At 43.0% G+C, this 16,991-nt stretch overlaps 1 protein-coding gene across 1 annotated transcript in view; it reads right to left on the bottom strand.

The window, feature by feature from the left end:
• Positions 1 to 6,258, bottom strand: part of TP53BP2 (tumor protein p53 binding protein 2) — a 49,331-nt gene extending 43,073 nt beyond the window's left edge. Inside the window, exon 1 of the mRNA XM_027681773.1 lies at positions 6,104 to 6,258. Within this exon, the coding sequence (XP_027537574.1) occupies positions 6,104 to 6,130 (27 nt within the window). The 5' untranslated portion in view covers positions 6,131 to 6,258. The remainder of the gene's footprint in view (positions 1 to 6,103) is intronic.
• Between the last annotated feature and the right edge of the window lie 10,733 nt (positions 6,259 to 16,991).

Raw genomic sequence — 16,991 nt, forward strand, 5'->3', positions numbered from 1 at the left:
CTCACTTTATGAAATGTTATAATCACATCAGTCAGTATTTTACAGACCAAATGTTTGATATGGAATAACTCAATGTCAGGAGCTTTCAAGTCAGCTTTCAGTCAATTCCATGTAAATATGCCCATGATTTTGCATGAGTTTGGGTGTTATAACCCAGATATACTGCAGACAAAGGCTTTTAAGAATCAATTTTATAATAAAGAGAACCACATAGAACAAGGTTTAAAATATCTATAAAAAATTTTAAAATATCTATACTTTACTTTGCAAAAGGATGAAATAAAGACATAAGAGTAGGCTTTAAAAAAAAATTAGAAAAAAGCAAAGTTTGCCCCTAATCCTCCTTTTAAAAACATACACCAATAAAAGCACTGCACACAGCCATCTATCAAAAAGACCATATCATATGATATGGAAGCACCATGGCAGCAGAGAAGAAATTGGTACAGAAACAACATAACCAGCTCGGTTAAAAAAATCCTTGGTATTAATGCCACAGCAACAAAACCCAAAAGGTTCATCTTCAGACAGACCTGGGTTCAACATCCACACAATACCACTGCTGTGGTTAAACAACCAATGAGGACACATGCATGACTAACTCTAAACAGCAGCAGCAAGATCTTGAATATTAATGATTAACAAAATGCAAACAGCAAAAGCAGAAGACTAGTTTCTGCCCTGTAACATGCCAGAGTCACAGTTGCTGTTCTGTCCCTAATTCACTCCCTGTTCCCTCTCCCATGAACATTTATCCCAAACTACAGCAAGTTATCTTACACTGTTTTAAACAACATTTCAGATCTTTCATGTTTCAAGGAAAAGTCTGAAACCTCTAAAACAGTTTAAGCCGTAGTGACTAAGGTAATTAAGTATACTTCACGTGATGTCCAGAATTTCCAGTGACCTTTATACACAGTATCATCCAACTGTTTGGGCACTGAAGATCAAAAAGACTTTGCCTGACTCACAAGTGACTAAGCTGAGAGAAACCAGGCCTGAAGATAATAAAACTGTGAGCAAAGAGAACAGTTTTATCTGCTCTTTACCTCATGAATAGGAGCATTCTCCAGTTTCCAGAGCATTGAGTTAGTTTTTACACTTCAGAGGATGGTAAAAGCCCACAGATTAAAAGGATCTGGTGGTTCCTTTGTTATCAGTGGGCACACGCAAAAGGAAGCAAGAAGTCCTTCTCCAACGGTGCCACCAAGCCACAGGAGGCAGCTTGAGTCCCTCTCCTCGCGTTATCCAACTCCTTCTTCCAACTCCTTCTTCAGAGAGGCTGTATGGCAGCAAGGCACGGCTCTGCCCATAATTAAACAAGCTCAATAACACGCACAGTGGGAGAGAAAGGAGAGTCCCCAAGGCAGACTACTAACAAGGACAGAGGCTAGACAAATGGAGCACTTTCAGCACTGTTTCTTAATCAATAATTTGAAAGGAATGCCAGGCACATTGCCATTCTGGTAGTTTATTTTGCTGAAATAACCTTTATACCTGCCTCTTTTAAAGTCCAACTGACTTGCATGTAAATTAATCCCACAAAGCAGAGATCCCATCTGACAACATTCGGAAGGAGAAGACAAAACAAAACTCCATGAATTATCCACCCATCCCAAAACCTCATGACTGCACACTAGCCCTTGAAACTGTAAATGCAAGAGCCCCACGAGGCACTCACACCCCGAACTGTTGAATAGATCAGAAGCAGCATAATTAGCTATTCCCACGGCCTCCACAGCTTGATCTGGTATGAATTTGTAATATTGCCCTTCCCCCATTTCTGATAAAAGCCACACAAAGAAACAAAGATATTTAACATACTGTTGCATAATATAACAAAAATTGCAGATGGAGGGCTAAGGTATTAAAAAAGTCATATGAGACATTAAATGCATTTAAAACTATCCCTGAAAATATTTTTAACTAGATAGGGGAAAAAAAGTAAAAAAGATCTTGTAACAACATGAAGGGAGGGGAGGGGAGAAAGAAAAAGAGCACTCTGGAAACCTCAAGGCAGAGTTCTCTATTGAGAACAGGTCACCGTCTGTAAGGGAAGTGCAAGAGGTTTGATAAGTTTAGAGCTAAGAAAGCTCAACAAAACAATCACCTAAGCTTTATTTAGCATTCTAGACAAGATACTTAAGCACTAAGTACCACATTAAACTGTTTTCATACAGTATTAAAACTTTTAAATTATTAAGGGAAATTCAGTTAAAAGAATGTACAACAAGCTAAATCCTCCAATCAGATGAAGGTACAAGGCATATTCTCAGAACAGCTCAGTCTGAAATCCCATTCATGCATTGAAATCCATGAAAGGGGACAAGAAAAACAGTGGTAATGACTGATAAACCTGATCAGAGATTAAATAATTAAAAGACCACAGGAAACAGGCCTGAGATCCTACAGTTCACTTACTGTTATCATAACAAACTCTACCAGGGGTCAGTTTGTTTATAAACTTATAGCTGCTCATCTTACAAAGGGCAAGAGATTCATTTCTGCTAAAAGTTCTTTAGTTAAACTGCCAGAAAAGTGTTTCCTAAAAAAATTGCCAAAGATGAGCTACTACTATACTCTTTCAGTAATTCAGAATCCATACGGCAGTTCCAATTAACAACCTAATGGAATGAGCAAAACAACTTAAATTATAGTAGTTTTTTAAAGGTAAAAAATACACATATCCACCAAGTAGTGAGCATTCTGCAATGAAAAGATGTACTTTAAGTGCAGTGCTCACTGGACATAGCAACTCTGAGAAGACCACTTGGGACAAGACGTTCAACAGACCTTAGGAGGAAAGCATAACTCCTTGTGGTATCAAAGTTGCAGTGTTACACTTAAAAGTGCAGCTTAACCTTTTTAAAAAAGAACACATCATCATCAGAAAACTTCAGATTCAGAAATTCCAGGCATTTCTGATGATAGAAGGCAAAACTTAAGGAATTTAAGTGCTCTCCAGTCTGTCAAGTTAGTCCCTAACAATATAGCTGCATGCCTGGATCCATCCTGATCTCAAGGAGGCCCCTCCAGTAACTACTGCACATAATTCAAATTGCAAAATGGACTGTTATCTAGATCAAGGGGGTTTGATTCAAAAACTTCTCTGGGCTTTAAAGGGTAGCCCAATCTGTTTTACCTCCCACTATCTGACAAAAACAAAAAAAGCTCCAAACATTTATCCAGCATGCATAATGACGCAAATTATTTCTACATGCTCATTTTAGGGTAATAATGTAAAATAAGGGAGAGAGATCAATTATGCTGCAGAAAAATATGCTATTTTAGAAAACGTTTCCAGCTCCTTTTCCCTACTTAACAGTACTAGTCACACTCCCACAAGCCTTCACAGATGAAAGGTGAGACAACTTCATACAGCTTGCCAGCATTAACCCTGTTATTACCTTCATCAGTACAGCTCTACACACAAATTACTTCATAGTACACCCTCATGCAGAATTTCAATCACTGTCCTGCCATATGGTTACAGCAGCAGTTGAGCTCCTATCTGTCATTACCACAAGGAAAACATTCCCATTTCAGGGTAGTCTCCCAAGAGCACGAGTAGTTATGCTGCTACAGCAGTTTCCCAGCTTTGCCCTGGCAGCTACCCAGAGGTGAATTCCTGGCTGGGCTCACATTGCCTGTATTCCCCAGTTGGGGTCACAAACTGTTGTTTAATCCCTCGCCCACGCTATTCTTCTAGAACACAGGAGACGGACCTGGAGCTGAGAATTAAAAAAATCTTATACAGACGATTTTATTTGCAGGTGGGAAAGAGACATCTTAAGAAACATTAAGAAAGAAACAAAACACTTTGTAGACGGCTTAAGGCCAGCCTACTACTCATTCAAACAATGCAGATAAAGATACTCAAGTCCATGAACACCTCATTATCACATAAATACAAGAGGACTTATGTCCAGTTCCCTTCCGACTTTCTTCAAACTCTCATTCTCTCCCACCTCAAACTCTTTTAATTTCATTGTTAAAAGAGGAATGAGGTTTTATTATTATTAAAGATGAGGAAATCTGCAGAAATACCAAAAAAAAAAAAGATAATTACTTTTGACACTGCATTTTCCACACTTTCATATTCACATTCATGTAAGAATACTTGATATAAAATGCTTTCAAAGTGGTGACTATTTATGTGTCCTGCAGTCAATGGACCAGAGCACTTCTGTAACACCCTTAGGCACTTTTGGAAATCCTATCCCTCTGAAGACTATAACAAAACTGACATTTTTTTTGTTTTGGGCTGCTGTTGGTTTGGGGGTTTGGTTTGTTTATTTTTTAGTTGAATTAGAGTTCTAATACTCCTGATACCTATATTTTTAATTCCTTAAGCCACTTTCAACCTTCACATATCTCTCATTATTCACAGTAAACACGAAGTGAAAAGGCTGCATTCATCCTTTTATTTATGTGTTAAAAAACAGAATCACTAATGAGTTGAGTCATGAGCCAAAGAGAATTCTGAGCCACCGGGGCAATGCATATTCTGGAACTTGTCACTTGCAAATGCTGATGGGGTAAGACTGCTCCTGCCTGTTTTCTCCTTTATTTGAACTCAGTGACAAGGAATTCACCAGCAACAGGAGATTTCACTGTTATATGAGGGTGCTTACCTAGCTCAGTTGACAGGGATTGAATTAACACCTTATTATATTTACTGCTTGTTTTCCCAAATTTTCATAGGCAGACACCACCACTGTTGCACAACACATTAGCTATTTAATCTGTAGTTGGGCTCATATTCTGTCTGTTCCCCTCTCATTAGCTGCAGCAATAGTCACCCTACTCAAGTGTTCTGTGAGATCAAATTATCGCTCATTATTTCCTTCTAATTGCAGAGGAAGAACCTCACACCTATAGCAAAACAAGCTTCCCTGAAACACCCATACCCTTTCAGCATGGATTCCCAGTTTCACCTTTCAGTACAGTTCCTTCCTCGCTTGATTCACCCCGTTCCTGAAGAGTTAAACTGGAAATAATCTTCAATAGAAGAGTGCTGCTGAAAGAACTACCTATGCGTGCAAAGCTACTCGGTATCGAGCTCAGTAAGACAGGCCGTATCGCCTGGGGGAGGATGGCACAGAGAAGACTTTAAAGCACCCTCAACTCGGACTAAACAGGTATTAAGCTTGTTGGAATTTTCTGTAAATACTCCAGTTTCTCTGAACAACAGATTATGGATTTCATATGGCATCCCTGCTGGTAAAACCAGGTATTCAGTGGCAGGTGTATTTTCAAAGGAAATTATTTTGCGCCACCACCTTCACATATATTGTGCTGGAAACTAAGCAAAGCTTCTGTGCTTTGCTTTCATCCAACCTCAGCTGACAAAAACGGTGTAGGTTTAAAATTCATGTTAAAACTCTTAGAGGAGGTGGTTGCTCCCTGTGCCTTTTGAAAGTGTTAAAACAAGAGACTCCTCCCAGAGCAGGGCAGGTTTAACACACACAGCCGCCAACAGCTCCCGAAACTCTCCCGGTCGAGGTTGGGAATACCTGCCCCCGAGAGCTCCTAATCACTTAGAACCGTAAACAACATGGACACCATCTTCCTCTGGGAGTGCGGGCACTCCAAAACAAAACCACCCCCAGCCCACAGGAGCAGCAGAGGCGGCTCAAACCAACTTTAAGAACTTCGTGCTAGTAAAAAAAAAAAAAAAAAAAAAACAAGCAGGATCCAGACTCGGTGCCCGTTTACCCCTCCGGGCGGGAAGCCTTATCCCGCCAGGAGCGGGGCGAAGGGAAAAGCCCCCGGGCGCTATGGGCCCCCCTCCACCGCCGGGGCCCCGCTACCCCCCCCCGCCCTGGCCCGGCTCCAGCGGGCCCGTCTAACAAGTTGATCCCGGCGTGAAAGAGGAAGAAAAGGAAAAGCTGCGGGGGGGAAAAAAGCCGGGAGGGGGAGGGGAAGCCCCCGCGCGGCCGCGGAGCTCGGTCGGGTGGGAGGGACGCGGGCAGGGAATGCCGGCGGGAAGGAGGGTCGCCTCCCGCCCCCCTCCACGTCCGCAGGATCCATTTTCCCTCCCGCCGCCCCGCTCCAACTTTCCGCGCCCCGGGCAGCCCCCTACCCGCGCCCCGGGACTCACCGGCATCATCTTGGAGCCGAACCGCATGGGGGCGGCCGGTCCGGCCCCTCCGGGAGTCCGGCGGCGCGGGGGAAGGAGGGGCTGCGCTGCCGCCGGCACGACCTGTTGCGGGAGGCACCGTGCCCGGCCCGGTCGCGCCCCTCGTCCTCCGCTTTGTTCCCACCGGGAGCCGCTCTCCCGCCGCCCCCGGCTCCGCTCCGAAACTAACCCCGGCCCGGCGAGGAGGAGCCGCCGCGCCACGCCCGCCGCCCACCCCCGGGAGGGGCCGGCCCGCCCCCCGCGCCCGCCCGGGGCGCCGGCCCGCAGCTCCACGAGGGAGGTCGAACCTCTCGGGACTCGGGGCAACACGAGATACGTGAGAGTCCCCACGGGTCACCTCCTCCTGCACATCCCGCCGAAACGCGCCGGTTTCAGGGCCCCACGCGGGGCACGGGCACACACAGCACCACTCTTCCGTAGACCGGCAGCGGAGAACCGAGGGTGGGAAGCCATCGGCCAACGTCGGGCTTCAAGAACAGAGCCTCCCCTAGTCTGATCTGCGAGTCCCTGCCTTCCCTGCTGCCTCAGACGGACGGTCCTACCGATAATCCCCTTTTAGCTCCTTGTGTACGCAGCCAGTGGAGCATTCCTGCCCAAGGCACGTTTTGTTTTATTGCTATTTTTGGTTGGACCCGGCAGTCGAACTACAGTGGTCAAGTCAGACCTCGCTGAGGTGCCAAAACAGTCTTTAGGAGACCCATATTAAGGTTGGGCTGTCCAAAAAAATATCCCCGCAAATCCTTTACACCCACTTAAGAGTGGGAGAAAGAAAGTTTTCTCTTCCCTGGACCAGTGTGCAGGACACCCGTTTCAAACCCAGGCACTTTGCTACACCACTTCAAAAGCTCAGGGAAAGCTTGGAAGAAAAGTATGTTCAATCAGCACCGTTACGGGGCTCTCTCGGCAGGAAAACCAGCTCCAACTGTTTTTCCTACTCGCATTAGAATCTTCGCAGTAATTAGAAAGGATAAAAGCGGAGAGGATTAGAAGTTCCCAGATGAAGGAAGAACAAAACTAGGACCTAATTTGTGTACAAACATCTCTTTTTCTAAAACAGTAAAGAAACTTTGAGAGCTCTGACAAACCCCCCAGGGACTCCTGGGCGATAACCAAGCACTGTTTAATGCAATGCTGCTGCAGCGGGGGGGAACGGGGCAAAAACCCGGCGAGGCCCAGCCCGGCCGTGTCCCGGGACCGGGACCGGGATCGGGATCGGGATCGGGATCGGGATCGGGACCGGGACCGGGGCCCTCCTCGCCCCCGCGCCGCCGCCGGCCAATGAGGAGGCGCGGCCGCCGGCATGACGTCACCTCCCCCGGCGCCCATTGGACACCCGGCGAACACAGCGCGGTGTCTCCCGGCAACGCCGTGACGTCACGGCCCCGCCCTGTCACCCTTCGCGTCCCGGGCGGCGGATCCCTGTTTTCCAAGGGGAAAACCCGCCGCTGCCTTGTTTCCACGCGGTTGTTTGACCCAAGGACTGCAATCACCCAACCCGAACCGCGAGCAAAGCCCCGCATGGCTGCTCCCGCCGCGCTGCGCCCGCCGGCGCTCCTAAACCCCGTCCATGGCAGAGCCTATCTCTGAATTCCAGCTCTTTCCCGTGGCCCCGATTTGCAGCTGTTACGATTCACTTCTCCGCACACGGGGGCCAACCTGCCCACAGAAGGTTTATAAGCCCAGTTTTCATTTGGTAGTTTGGGTCTGATTTTTTTTAAACTTACACTTTAAATTTATTTTACAAGATAAAAATGTTACAGGCCAAATACATGGCAAGGGAGAACCAAAAGTCTTAGAATCAGAGAATCATTAAGGTTGGAAAAAACCTCGAAGATCATTAAGTTCTCAACCATTAACCCAACACGGCCATGTCTTCCACTAAACCATGTCCTCAAGCACCACACCTACATGTTTCCTGAACACCTCCAGGGATGGTGACCACCACTTCCCTGGGCAGCCTGTTCCAATGCTTGGCCACTCTTTCAGTGAAGAAATTTTTCCTAATATCCAGTCTAAACCTCCCATGGTGCAACCTGAGGCTATTACTTCTTGACTTATTGTTTGTTACCTGGGAGAAAAAACCAACCCCCATGTCGCTACAACCTCCTTTCAGGTAATTATAGGGCATGATAAGGTCCCTCTGATCATCCTTTTCTCCAGGCTGAACAGCTCCAGCTCCCCCAGCTGCTCCTCATAAAACTTGTGCTCCAGACCTTTCACCAGCTTCATTGCCCTCCTTTGGACACGCTCCAGCCAATGATTCTGAAAATCTCTGCTTAATTTTTAGAAGCATCTAGCTGGTAAGAGATAAAATAAGGAGTATGATCTTAAGTACAGACACAAATAATTTCTAATAATAGTTAGAATATTAAAACACCTATTTCTAAGCCTGTAAAATAAAGCTGGAAATGGTTAGGCAAAAATCAACTAGAAAGTATGTTTCAGGTGATGTGTGTGGTAGCTACATCTTGTTAGTGCATGCCTTCTGCAGGTCAATCCACAGAAGACTCTTCTGGCTCAAGTTCTAATTTTGACATCTTCCACACAAAACTACAGTCCCATATCTGCTACGGAAATGAAGCTCCAAGGGGTGCACCTATTTATTTCCAGTTTTTGTCCAGGCTCTGTGACTCATACACTGTGATGAAAGCTCACAGTGCCATCTGGTCTCTCCCTTTAGATCCCAGCTCCTCTCCAGCAGAGGGGACAGTGCTCGCCAGGTTTGCAGGTAAAGCGGGGTCAAAACCACCTGCACCTGTGCCCATCTCAGCAGCACTGCTCGCCTTCCCTACAGCATGTCACATCTCTGCCTCTCATAGCAATTCAGACATGATTTCACTAGGTAAGCATGACATGAATTTCCCACAACGGGTTATTAATTACAGGAAAGGTTTTTAGGTTTATGAGCAGGGAGTCAGTGGTTCCCCCCTGGTGGGCAGAAGTACGTGAGGGCTTCTGACCGCGAGTTCAACCTCCAGCGTGTCAACAGTTGGAGATAACTGGGTCACACACAGGAGAATTGGCAAGGGGCAGCAGTTCCCAGTCCTGCATATATGGAGCTATCACAAAAAGGAAGAGAAGAGGAGATCCACGGGATCTGGAGCCAATGGCACAGCTGAAGCTCTGCACCTCTTCCCTGGTTCCCACTACTTTTGGCGGCTTGAGCAGAGCATGCTGCAGTTGACTAAGACCACATGCAGTTCCCTAGAAGCAGTCACAGCAAGGGTTCAGGGGAAACGAATACTCATGGAATGGCTTGAAAAGTATCCAAGAAAAGGAGAAGAAACGCCACCAAACCACTAAACAAAAATGTAGCAGAATGATTCTTCTTTCCAGGAGAGATCTACTTGACCTGAACCACAGAAACTTGCAGTATCAGAAACACATTACAGGCAGAAGTGGTAATGATAACCAGTAGAAATCAATAGCATCATCTTTTCTTGTCATTAGTCTTGTCATACAACGGGATCAGTGGGAGGGGGCTGGGAACATGCTGCTGTAGTTCATGCCCTCAGCACACTACTCAGCCCAAAAAATCCAGTTAATTCCTTCAGTGCTGTATCTAAGCAATTGTAACAGTAACTTCGCATCCTCTGCTCTACCAGACTGCTTGAAACTGCCTTCAGGCCAGTAAAGTCCCTTGTTACGGTCCTGACATAATTAGGGGTATTATCAGGTACCATCTCTTTTGCAATAATACGTAAAAATTAAAACAAAACAACACCTGTACCTGCTCGTTGTTTTTAATAAACCCTTTAATTCTTTAGAAAAAACATTGTGAATACGATTTTTAGACTGTTTCTAAGTCAGTAATTTCAGAGGTTTGTCAGAAATCAACAGAACAGCATCAATGTTAGAGGAGCAGGAAGGCAGCTGGTTTAGATTTGCAGTCCACTGCCACCTACTGTTAAAACTCTACCAAGTCAGACTTTTGAGCTCTAATTCAAAAGGGGATATAATTTAAGAGCTCAGAAAGAAGGGAAAGCTTTGGAATTGAGATTGCTGTGGAGGAAAAAAAAAAAAGGAACATGCCAAGAGAATTACTCACCTAAACTCTTCGGGCTGGGCCACAGCAGCCTCACAAGTTTGGATTGTTTCCAGCCACATTGAACTTTTGGCACCTAATTTATATAGCTAGTCTCCAGCTCAAGATAAGGTTTTCCCAGACCTTATCTTTTCAAAGCAAAGGCCTTGACTAGTCCGTGCTGTCAAACTTCCTTACAAAGAGAAAAGGTATCTATAGAAAAGAAAACTGATGGTTTTACACCTTCAGCACCTTCATACCACTCTGCTAATCCACCGGCTGCCCTCTAGTTGTTTTTAGATTAATTTTCACTATTTAATGTCACATTTTTACTATTTAATTTGTTTTAAAAACATTAAAAAACAGACCTTACAGAAGAAACAGTTTTGGGGAAAATATGCAACAACAACTGGTGTATCTCCCAGCTGGAAAAAAAAAAAGTTCACTAGTTCATAGAATCATTAAGGCTGAAAAAAACCTCTGATACCATCAAATCCAACCATTAACCTAAGTCCACTAAATCATGTCCCTAAGCACACTCCCAGGGATAGTGATTCCACCACTTCCCTGGGCAGCCCATTCCATGCTTGACCAAGTTCCAAAGTCTGCAGATGAGATTTATGAACTCTTTAAAGAAATCTGCTATCAGCATCAGCTAGGACATCCCATGTTACCCCAGTGGCTGCTTCCAAAGCAAAAGCCTTTGGTCTATGTCACATTAAAAGCAGTACATCAAGTAGCATTTAGCAGTTGTAAATTTTAAATTAAGGAACAGTGGCTTGCCCCAACTTGCATCAGTCTAATTCTCTAAGTGTAAAGGTTTTCTTGGACATTGAGGAGTGATACAGTGGACACACCTTCCTCCTGGTGACAAGCTACTTCTCTCTAAAACATCTGTGTCTGGCAAGTGAAATGAGTCTCTTCAGCTGTAATCCCCTTTAGGGAGCTTATTGCATCAGTGCATACTTAATGCACAACATCATCAGGCCCCTACTTGGATGGTTTGTGTTTTGTTGAAAAGTATGTTTTGTTGTCAAAGTCCATTTTGATTGTGACATATACTTCCTTATTCACACAGAGATGATATTGATTCAAAATCTAAAGAAATAATCATATTCTGTCACATTCCTATGCCACAGCTCAAACAAAAACTAGACTTTCACAACAGGAATAACAGCTGAGTTACATTTACTTCACTCAAAGGCATGAGAGCCAGTCTCTTGCCTTGTGAAAGCACTTACTACTACACAAAGTGAACATAAACTGCATGGTCACTTTATATATAATAAACTGGTAACACATCTAAGCAACTACATGAGACAAGAAGTTCAGACTCTGTAACTTTAAAGTTAGTTAAAAATTATTTCCTGCTTAACTTGCATCCTCTCTGTAAACTAATCCCATTATCTAAGTTGTGAGAGTCCCACATGCACCCACTGCACAAAGTACATAGTCAGTCATGTTACTCAGTAAATTAATAATTGCACAGAGCCAGCACAACTTGGAAAACAGCAGCACTGAGAACATACTTTAGAAATTTGCATGAATTTTGCTGAAACCTATTCAGCTCTTAAGCAGATCATTAAAAAGAGTTTCAAAGGATGATTCTATAAAAGCAGAAAGTGTCACTAATATCACTCTACACAAGCATGACTCACAGTAAACAAAAGTCTTCTGTTTATTCCAGATCAGCCAGGAATTAATTTCAGTACTAAAGCTTCTCCAACTTCTCAAGTTACTTGCTCAAAGAAAATTCTAATTTCCTCTCTCAAAATTCTTTTCTATGTAATTTAAATTCAGTGTGGCTTTTTCCCCTCACAGGTAATTTAACAACTAGTCAGCTAAAGCAAGTCTGCACCGTGTCTGAAAAAGAGGAGAAACAAACTTCGTCTTCCATTAGTCCCCAGCATCTTTGAACAAAATGTAGGCTGGCACAAATTAGTGTTTTGTATGCATCACACACAGCTGCCGTTCTTCTCAATAACTAAATTGTATTCACTAGACGCACTCTGGATTCCTGTCAATTTATCTCAGCACAGATCCTGACAGGAGACCCTCTGTAACAAAACGTCTGTTTAAGGCAATTAAGCAATGTGAGAAAGCTGTATCTGCCTGCAGCCGCTCATCCAGGCCCATAAGGGAGCTGGTCAGTGAGCAAGAACAGGGAAGGAACTGAAAAATATGCTCATTAAGCACAAATATATTCAGTTGTTGCAAACAGGAATACTGTGATCAAAATCCCATTCCTTACCAGAAACTTTAGGACACTGGTTGGCCACAGAGTGACACTGAACCTCCGTCCCAGATGGATGTTCAGAGAATGTGAACAGTTAAATTAATACTGCCATTTTACTGTTGCCTTGTCCCTATTGCTCAGCTGCCAAGAAGCCAGACAGCTTATGCTAGCAGTCCTTCTGGAGTCAAGAGAGAATGAAACCAGAAGGATTTGAGAAAAAACAAAATTATTTCAATATCAGACCCCCCACGATTTCTTATTTGTAAAGTGACTGCAGGACTGAGCATACCACATCTTTGTAAACATGTTCTCCTGGTTAATTTATCTATTTTCTTTGCACCTTCTCACACAGAGCTGTAGTGCTGTGCCTCAGCAAATCAAACTCTGCTTTAGATAACCCTGGCAGACATGGGTACATAGTCTATAAGCAACAATGGACACTTCGGGAGCCGTCTTTGTCTTATACATCAACAATATTGGTGTAGTTTGTCATGCCAGTGATGTTTCACTGAGATGAACTGATGAGGCATAGAGACATTATTGATGTCTTCACTGAATTATCTTTATTGTAGAGTAAATACACAGTAATATATAAAAATCAAGGGAATTCCTTGGAACTCACATCAAAACTGAGCCCTTCTTAGTGGTGGAAAGTGACTCTCTATCCTAGGGCTTGCGAACATCCTGCAAGAGAATAATACAGAGAATTTGCAAAAGTCGTGTAATTAAATTTTAATCAATTAAAACCTCCTTTTTGTTTATGTAAGTTTTTTCACCAAGCTTACTTTTGAGTACATCTGTGTGAGGATGTGTAAACATGATCAAGACAACATGATACCCAGTACCTGATTCTGCAGTCGTCTTTCAGATAAGGTATTTTTACTCCTAGAAAATTGAAAGGGGATTTGTCTGAACTCTTACACTTTTTGTCTTCCAAGTACATCAGTCTACCTCATTAATATATTGCACATCCACAAACTCCGATTTTCTTCTGGATTTGAAAATACTTTTAGCTAAATATTTTCTTGAAATCTAAGAGAAAAACATATTTAATGAAAGCTTGGCTGTGCAACGTGCCTGGCCTACAAAAGCTGCTCAAGATTAGTCTAGTCCCCACAATTTTAGTTCAGAAAAATCTACAGAGGTTGTAATTTCTTTCACCCTGTCTTCTACCTGCTTTCCTTTCGCTACCTCTCATTTCTCATGGAGCATCATACTCTTCTGCCTCTCAACTTCAGCTTATGATTCCTATCAGAAGACAAACATACAGTACTACAAGTAAATTAAGAGGTAGATGTAGATTTTAGAGTCAGTTTCTCAACCACTTTTTTATTTAACATGTAGCACTCTGGGTCCAAAACTGATTAAACTGCAAAGGATCCAGTTAAATACTTATATTGATTTAATTCAACTGGGATTACATTGATATCTGAAGCTAATGCCACATAAAAATATTTATTAATTTACCTATTAATGGAATAAAAGTTTCAGCTGCAAAAGATTACTCTGTTCAAATTTACACTCCTACATTTAATAAAAACATTCTAAAGGGAACTCTAAATATGGCTTTTTTCCATTTATTTTTTAATGCCTGTCAAAAAAAGACCTTTAAGCAAGAAAGACTTTACTCTGCCTCAGTGTCCAGCAGCCTGAATGAAAATGTAGTTGTTTGAATAGCCCAGACTTCTTTCAAAAAAATCCCAAATATCCATAAAATGAGCAAACTGCTGCTGCCACTGCCTTTTCTATTTTTCTATTGATTACACTAACTTAATAAAACAAATCTGTTCTCCTCCCACCCAACTTCTGCTCTTACCCTCAGTTTTTGAGCACATTACTCCTCTTTGCTCCAATATTCCTCATTAACATGACAGTTCTTGACCTAGTTACACACTTTTCCTCACCTCCAGCCCCTGCTGCTGGATTTCTTCCTGCAACCCTATTTGCCCAGATATCTGCTTGCAAGCTCCTGCTTCTTACTCTCTCTTTCTCCCCTTCCCTGAGTTTTTCTGCTTTCTCATATTTGATAGTTACAATTTTACTTGTATTTGAGCCAGGCTCCTTCCTCTTCATCATGGTTCTCGGGTTGTTGACTTCCACACAAAGCCCAGACAAAATATTCTACATACTTGCAATAAAATTTCACAGTCCCTGCTGACCTCAACAGACCAGACTTGAGTCAGTTTGGAGCACAAAATACGTACGGTCTTGTAAGATTGTAGTAAGCTGAGAGGTTGAATCTTTCAATATAGATACATCTAAGAATTTCAATGACAAATTTTAAGCCAAATAATGAGATTTTACAAAGACTTGTGACATAAAAAACTTTTTGCATGTTACCACAAAGAATGCAAACCAGATGTCCTTGGTCCACTCAGCCTTCCTTTTAAATCTCATATATGCAGTCCAAAGTACACAGACACTCAAATTTCATTCCCCCAAACATAAATAAAAATATTATAAGAATTTTTATGTAAAAGGAGCAAGACAATACATTTCCCTTAACATCCATCTTGTGAGTCATTGAGACATTTAAAAAAAATTTCAGTCCAGCTATACTTGTAATTCTAACATGGTAAATTCAAAACTAAGGCTATTTGAAGATTTTTAAGGTCTTACCAGCATTGCAGAAATCTAAATGAATGGCAACCCAAATAAGCCAAATGAGGCATGTACCCTGTATGACCTCTAAAATATTGACAAAATGTTTGCATGTTACATGACATACAATAGACCCTAAATAACTTGATTTCATCCCTTTCAGGAAGTATTATCAAGTTGTCTGGCTTCACACTATTCCAAAATACCTGAAAAATGCATCCACTGGAGAATCTGCAATGGGATTTCGTGAAAGTGCATATGGACTGTTTTCGCAAATCAATGCAAAGTCATGCGTGCTCAGAAAAATGACACAGGATACACCGGGGAAAGACATGAACCAGAATCGGGGAGGCAGCAGAATTAGCCTACTTACTAAAGTAGACTTATTAACTATTAAGCTATGTACATAGTTGTAGTTAGTATAAAATATATATTGTTCATTGTATCAATTTATTCTGCTTTGTGATATGAAAACACACGGAACATACAACTTATATTTATTAAACACAAAGCTGTATCTTAAAAACTTGCATTGTTCAAATGATACGAAAACCAAAAAAGCATTCTTGAAACAATCTTAAATTATGTATGCTTAGGTAGGACGAAAAAACCACTTGCTTTTAAAGCATTAATGGACTGCCAGACCAAACTTCATGTGCCAAGTCACAAGTTCATAAAGGATTCTCCTGAGTGTGTTTTAAACCGCTGACTGTGCATGTGAAAGGAGATCAGGTCTGAAAAACATGCTCAAGAATAAAACCCTTGTTGCAAGATAGCCGGATCATCTTACAGCGGCATCGATGAGCTGAGGGGCGGGGTCGGGGAGCAAAACACTTCCAGATCCGTACAAGGCACACAGTGTTCTGCTCCCAAAAAGGAAATATTAATTTCAGTGCACATTTTTGGAGTGCCATTCGGATGACACACATAAAGGCTTACCCTTGCATGTGCCCTGCTCCCAAGCGAATTCTTTTCCCGTTGCCTTTTTTTTTTTTTAAGAAAGAGGTTGCAGATGGGTTTCCGAGGAGAGGGGGGAGTTGCGCATGAAAGAAATGGGTTAAGATAAAACTTCAAAGAGGAGCAGCATGACTGAAAGAAAAAAAAAGAACAGGGATGCAGCAGGCAGACAATCCTTTAATCCTGTATTATTTTAAGCTGTACTACCTTGGTGCAGGTACTACAAGTGGCCCCATTCTCCCCAAACATTGTATGCCATTTTCCCATACGCTTTGTGCTACAGTCACCTCTGGCATTCGTCTACTGATTTTCTTTGGCAAGTCAGTCTTCAGCAGCACCAGTTCCCCAGTCAAGCACACGCCCAATGCTGCTGATGTGAAACAAAGCAGCAGCAGCAGCTGAAGGCAGAGAGGAGGCTGGCACCATCCTTTTCAGTGGCTGTCACAAGTTCTGTCAGGCTAAAATGGTTGTGAAACTATGGTTTGTCTGTGCTCAGAAGCACCAGTAAATGCTCTAGAAACAGCCCTTGGTCCCATCCCTTTGCTGCCCCAGCAATTCGACCAAAGAAACCTCCGTAATATGCAGGATAAAAGTCGAATAGTGGAGCAGAGTTTGCTTTATTCTGGGTCCGCCTGCTCGATAATGTCTGATTTCAAGCCGAGTTTTTTCCCAGCTGGCTCTGACCCCCAAAAGCTGTCAGCAGGTCTGCAACCCGCCCTGCCCACCAGCTGCTGGGGCTCCTCCTGAAAGGAGGGGTAGGGCCAGGCTGGACTCAAAACACAAAACAGGGTGTTCACCCATCTATAGGTAAAATATAAAAGCCTGGATTACATTTGTAAAAAAAATGAAGTTGCACCTCATGTAGGCGCTACAGAGGTATTTTTCCACCTTGTAGCTGCCTCACATTCTCCTGGGAGGCCACTGTGCCTGTGCAGCCAGAGCTGTTTCCAGAGAGTGGAGTGAGCACTGCCAGACTCCTGGGCAGCAGCAGTGATGGAGTTTTGGGAGGCCCTTCTCACAGAGTTTCCTCA

This window comes from Neopelma chrysocephalum, unplaced genomic scaffold (genome assembly GCF_003984885.1).
Source record: "Neopelma chrysocephalum unplaced genomic scaffold, ASM398488v2 Primary Assembly neopelma1_61b, whole genome shotgun sequence".
Taxonomy (NCBI): Eukaryota; Metazoa; Chordata; class Aves; order Passeriformes; family Pipridae; genus Neopelma; species Neopelma chrysocephalum.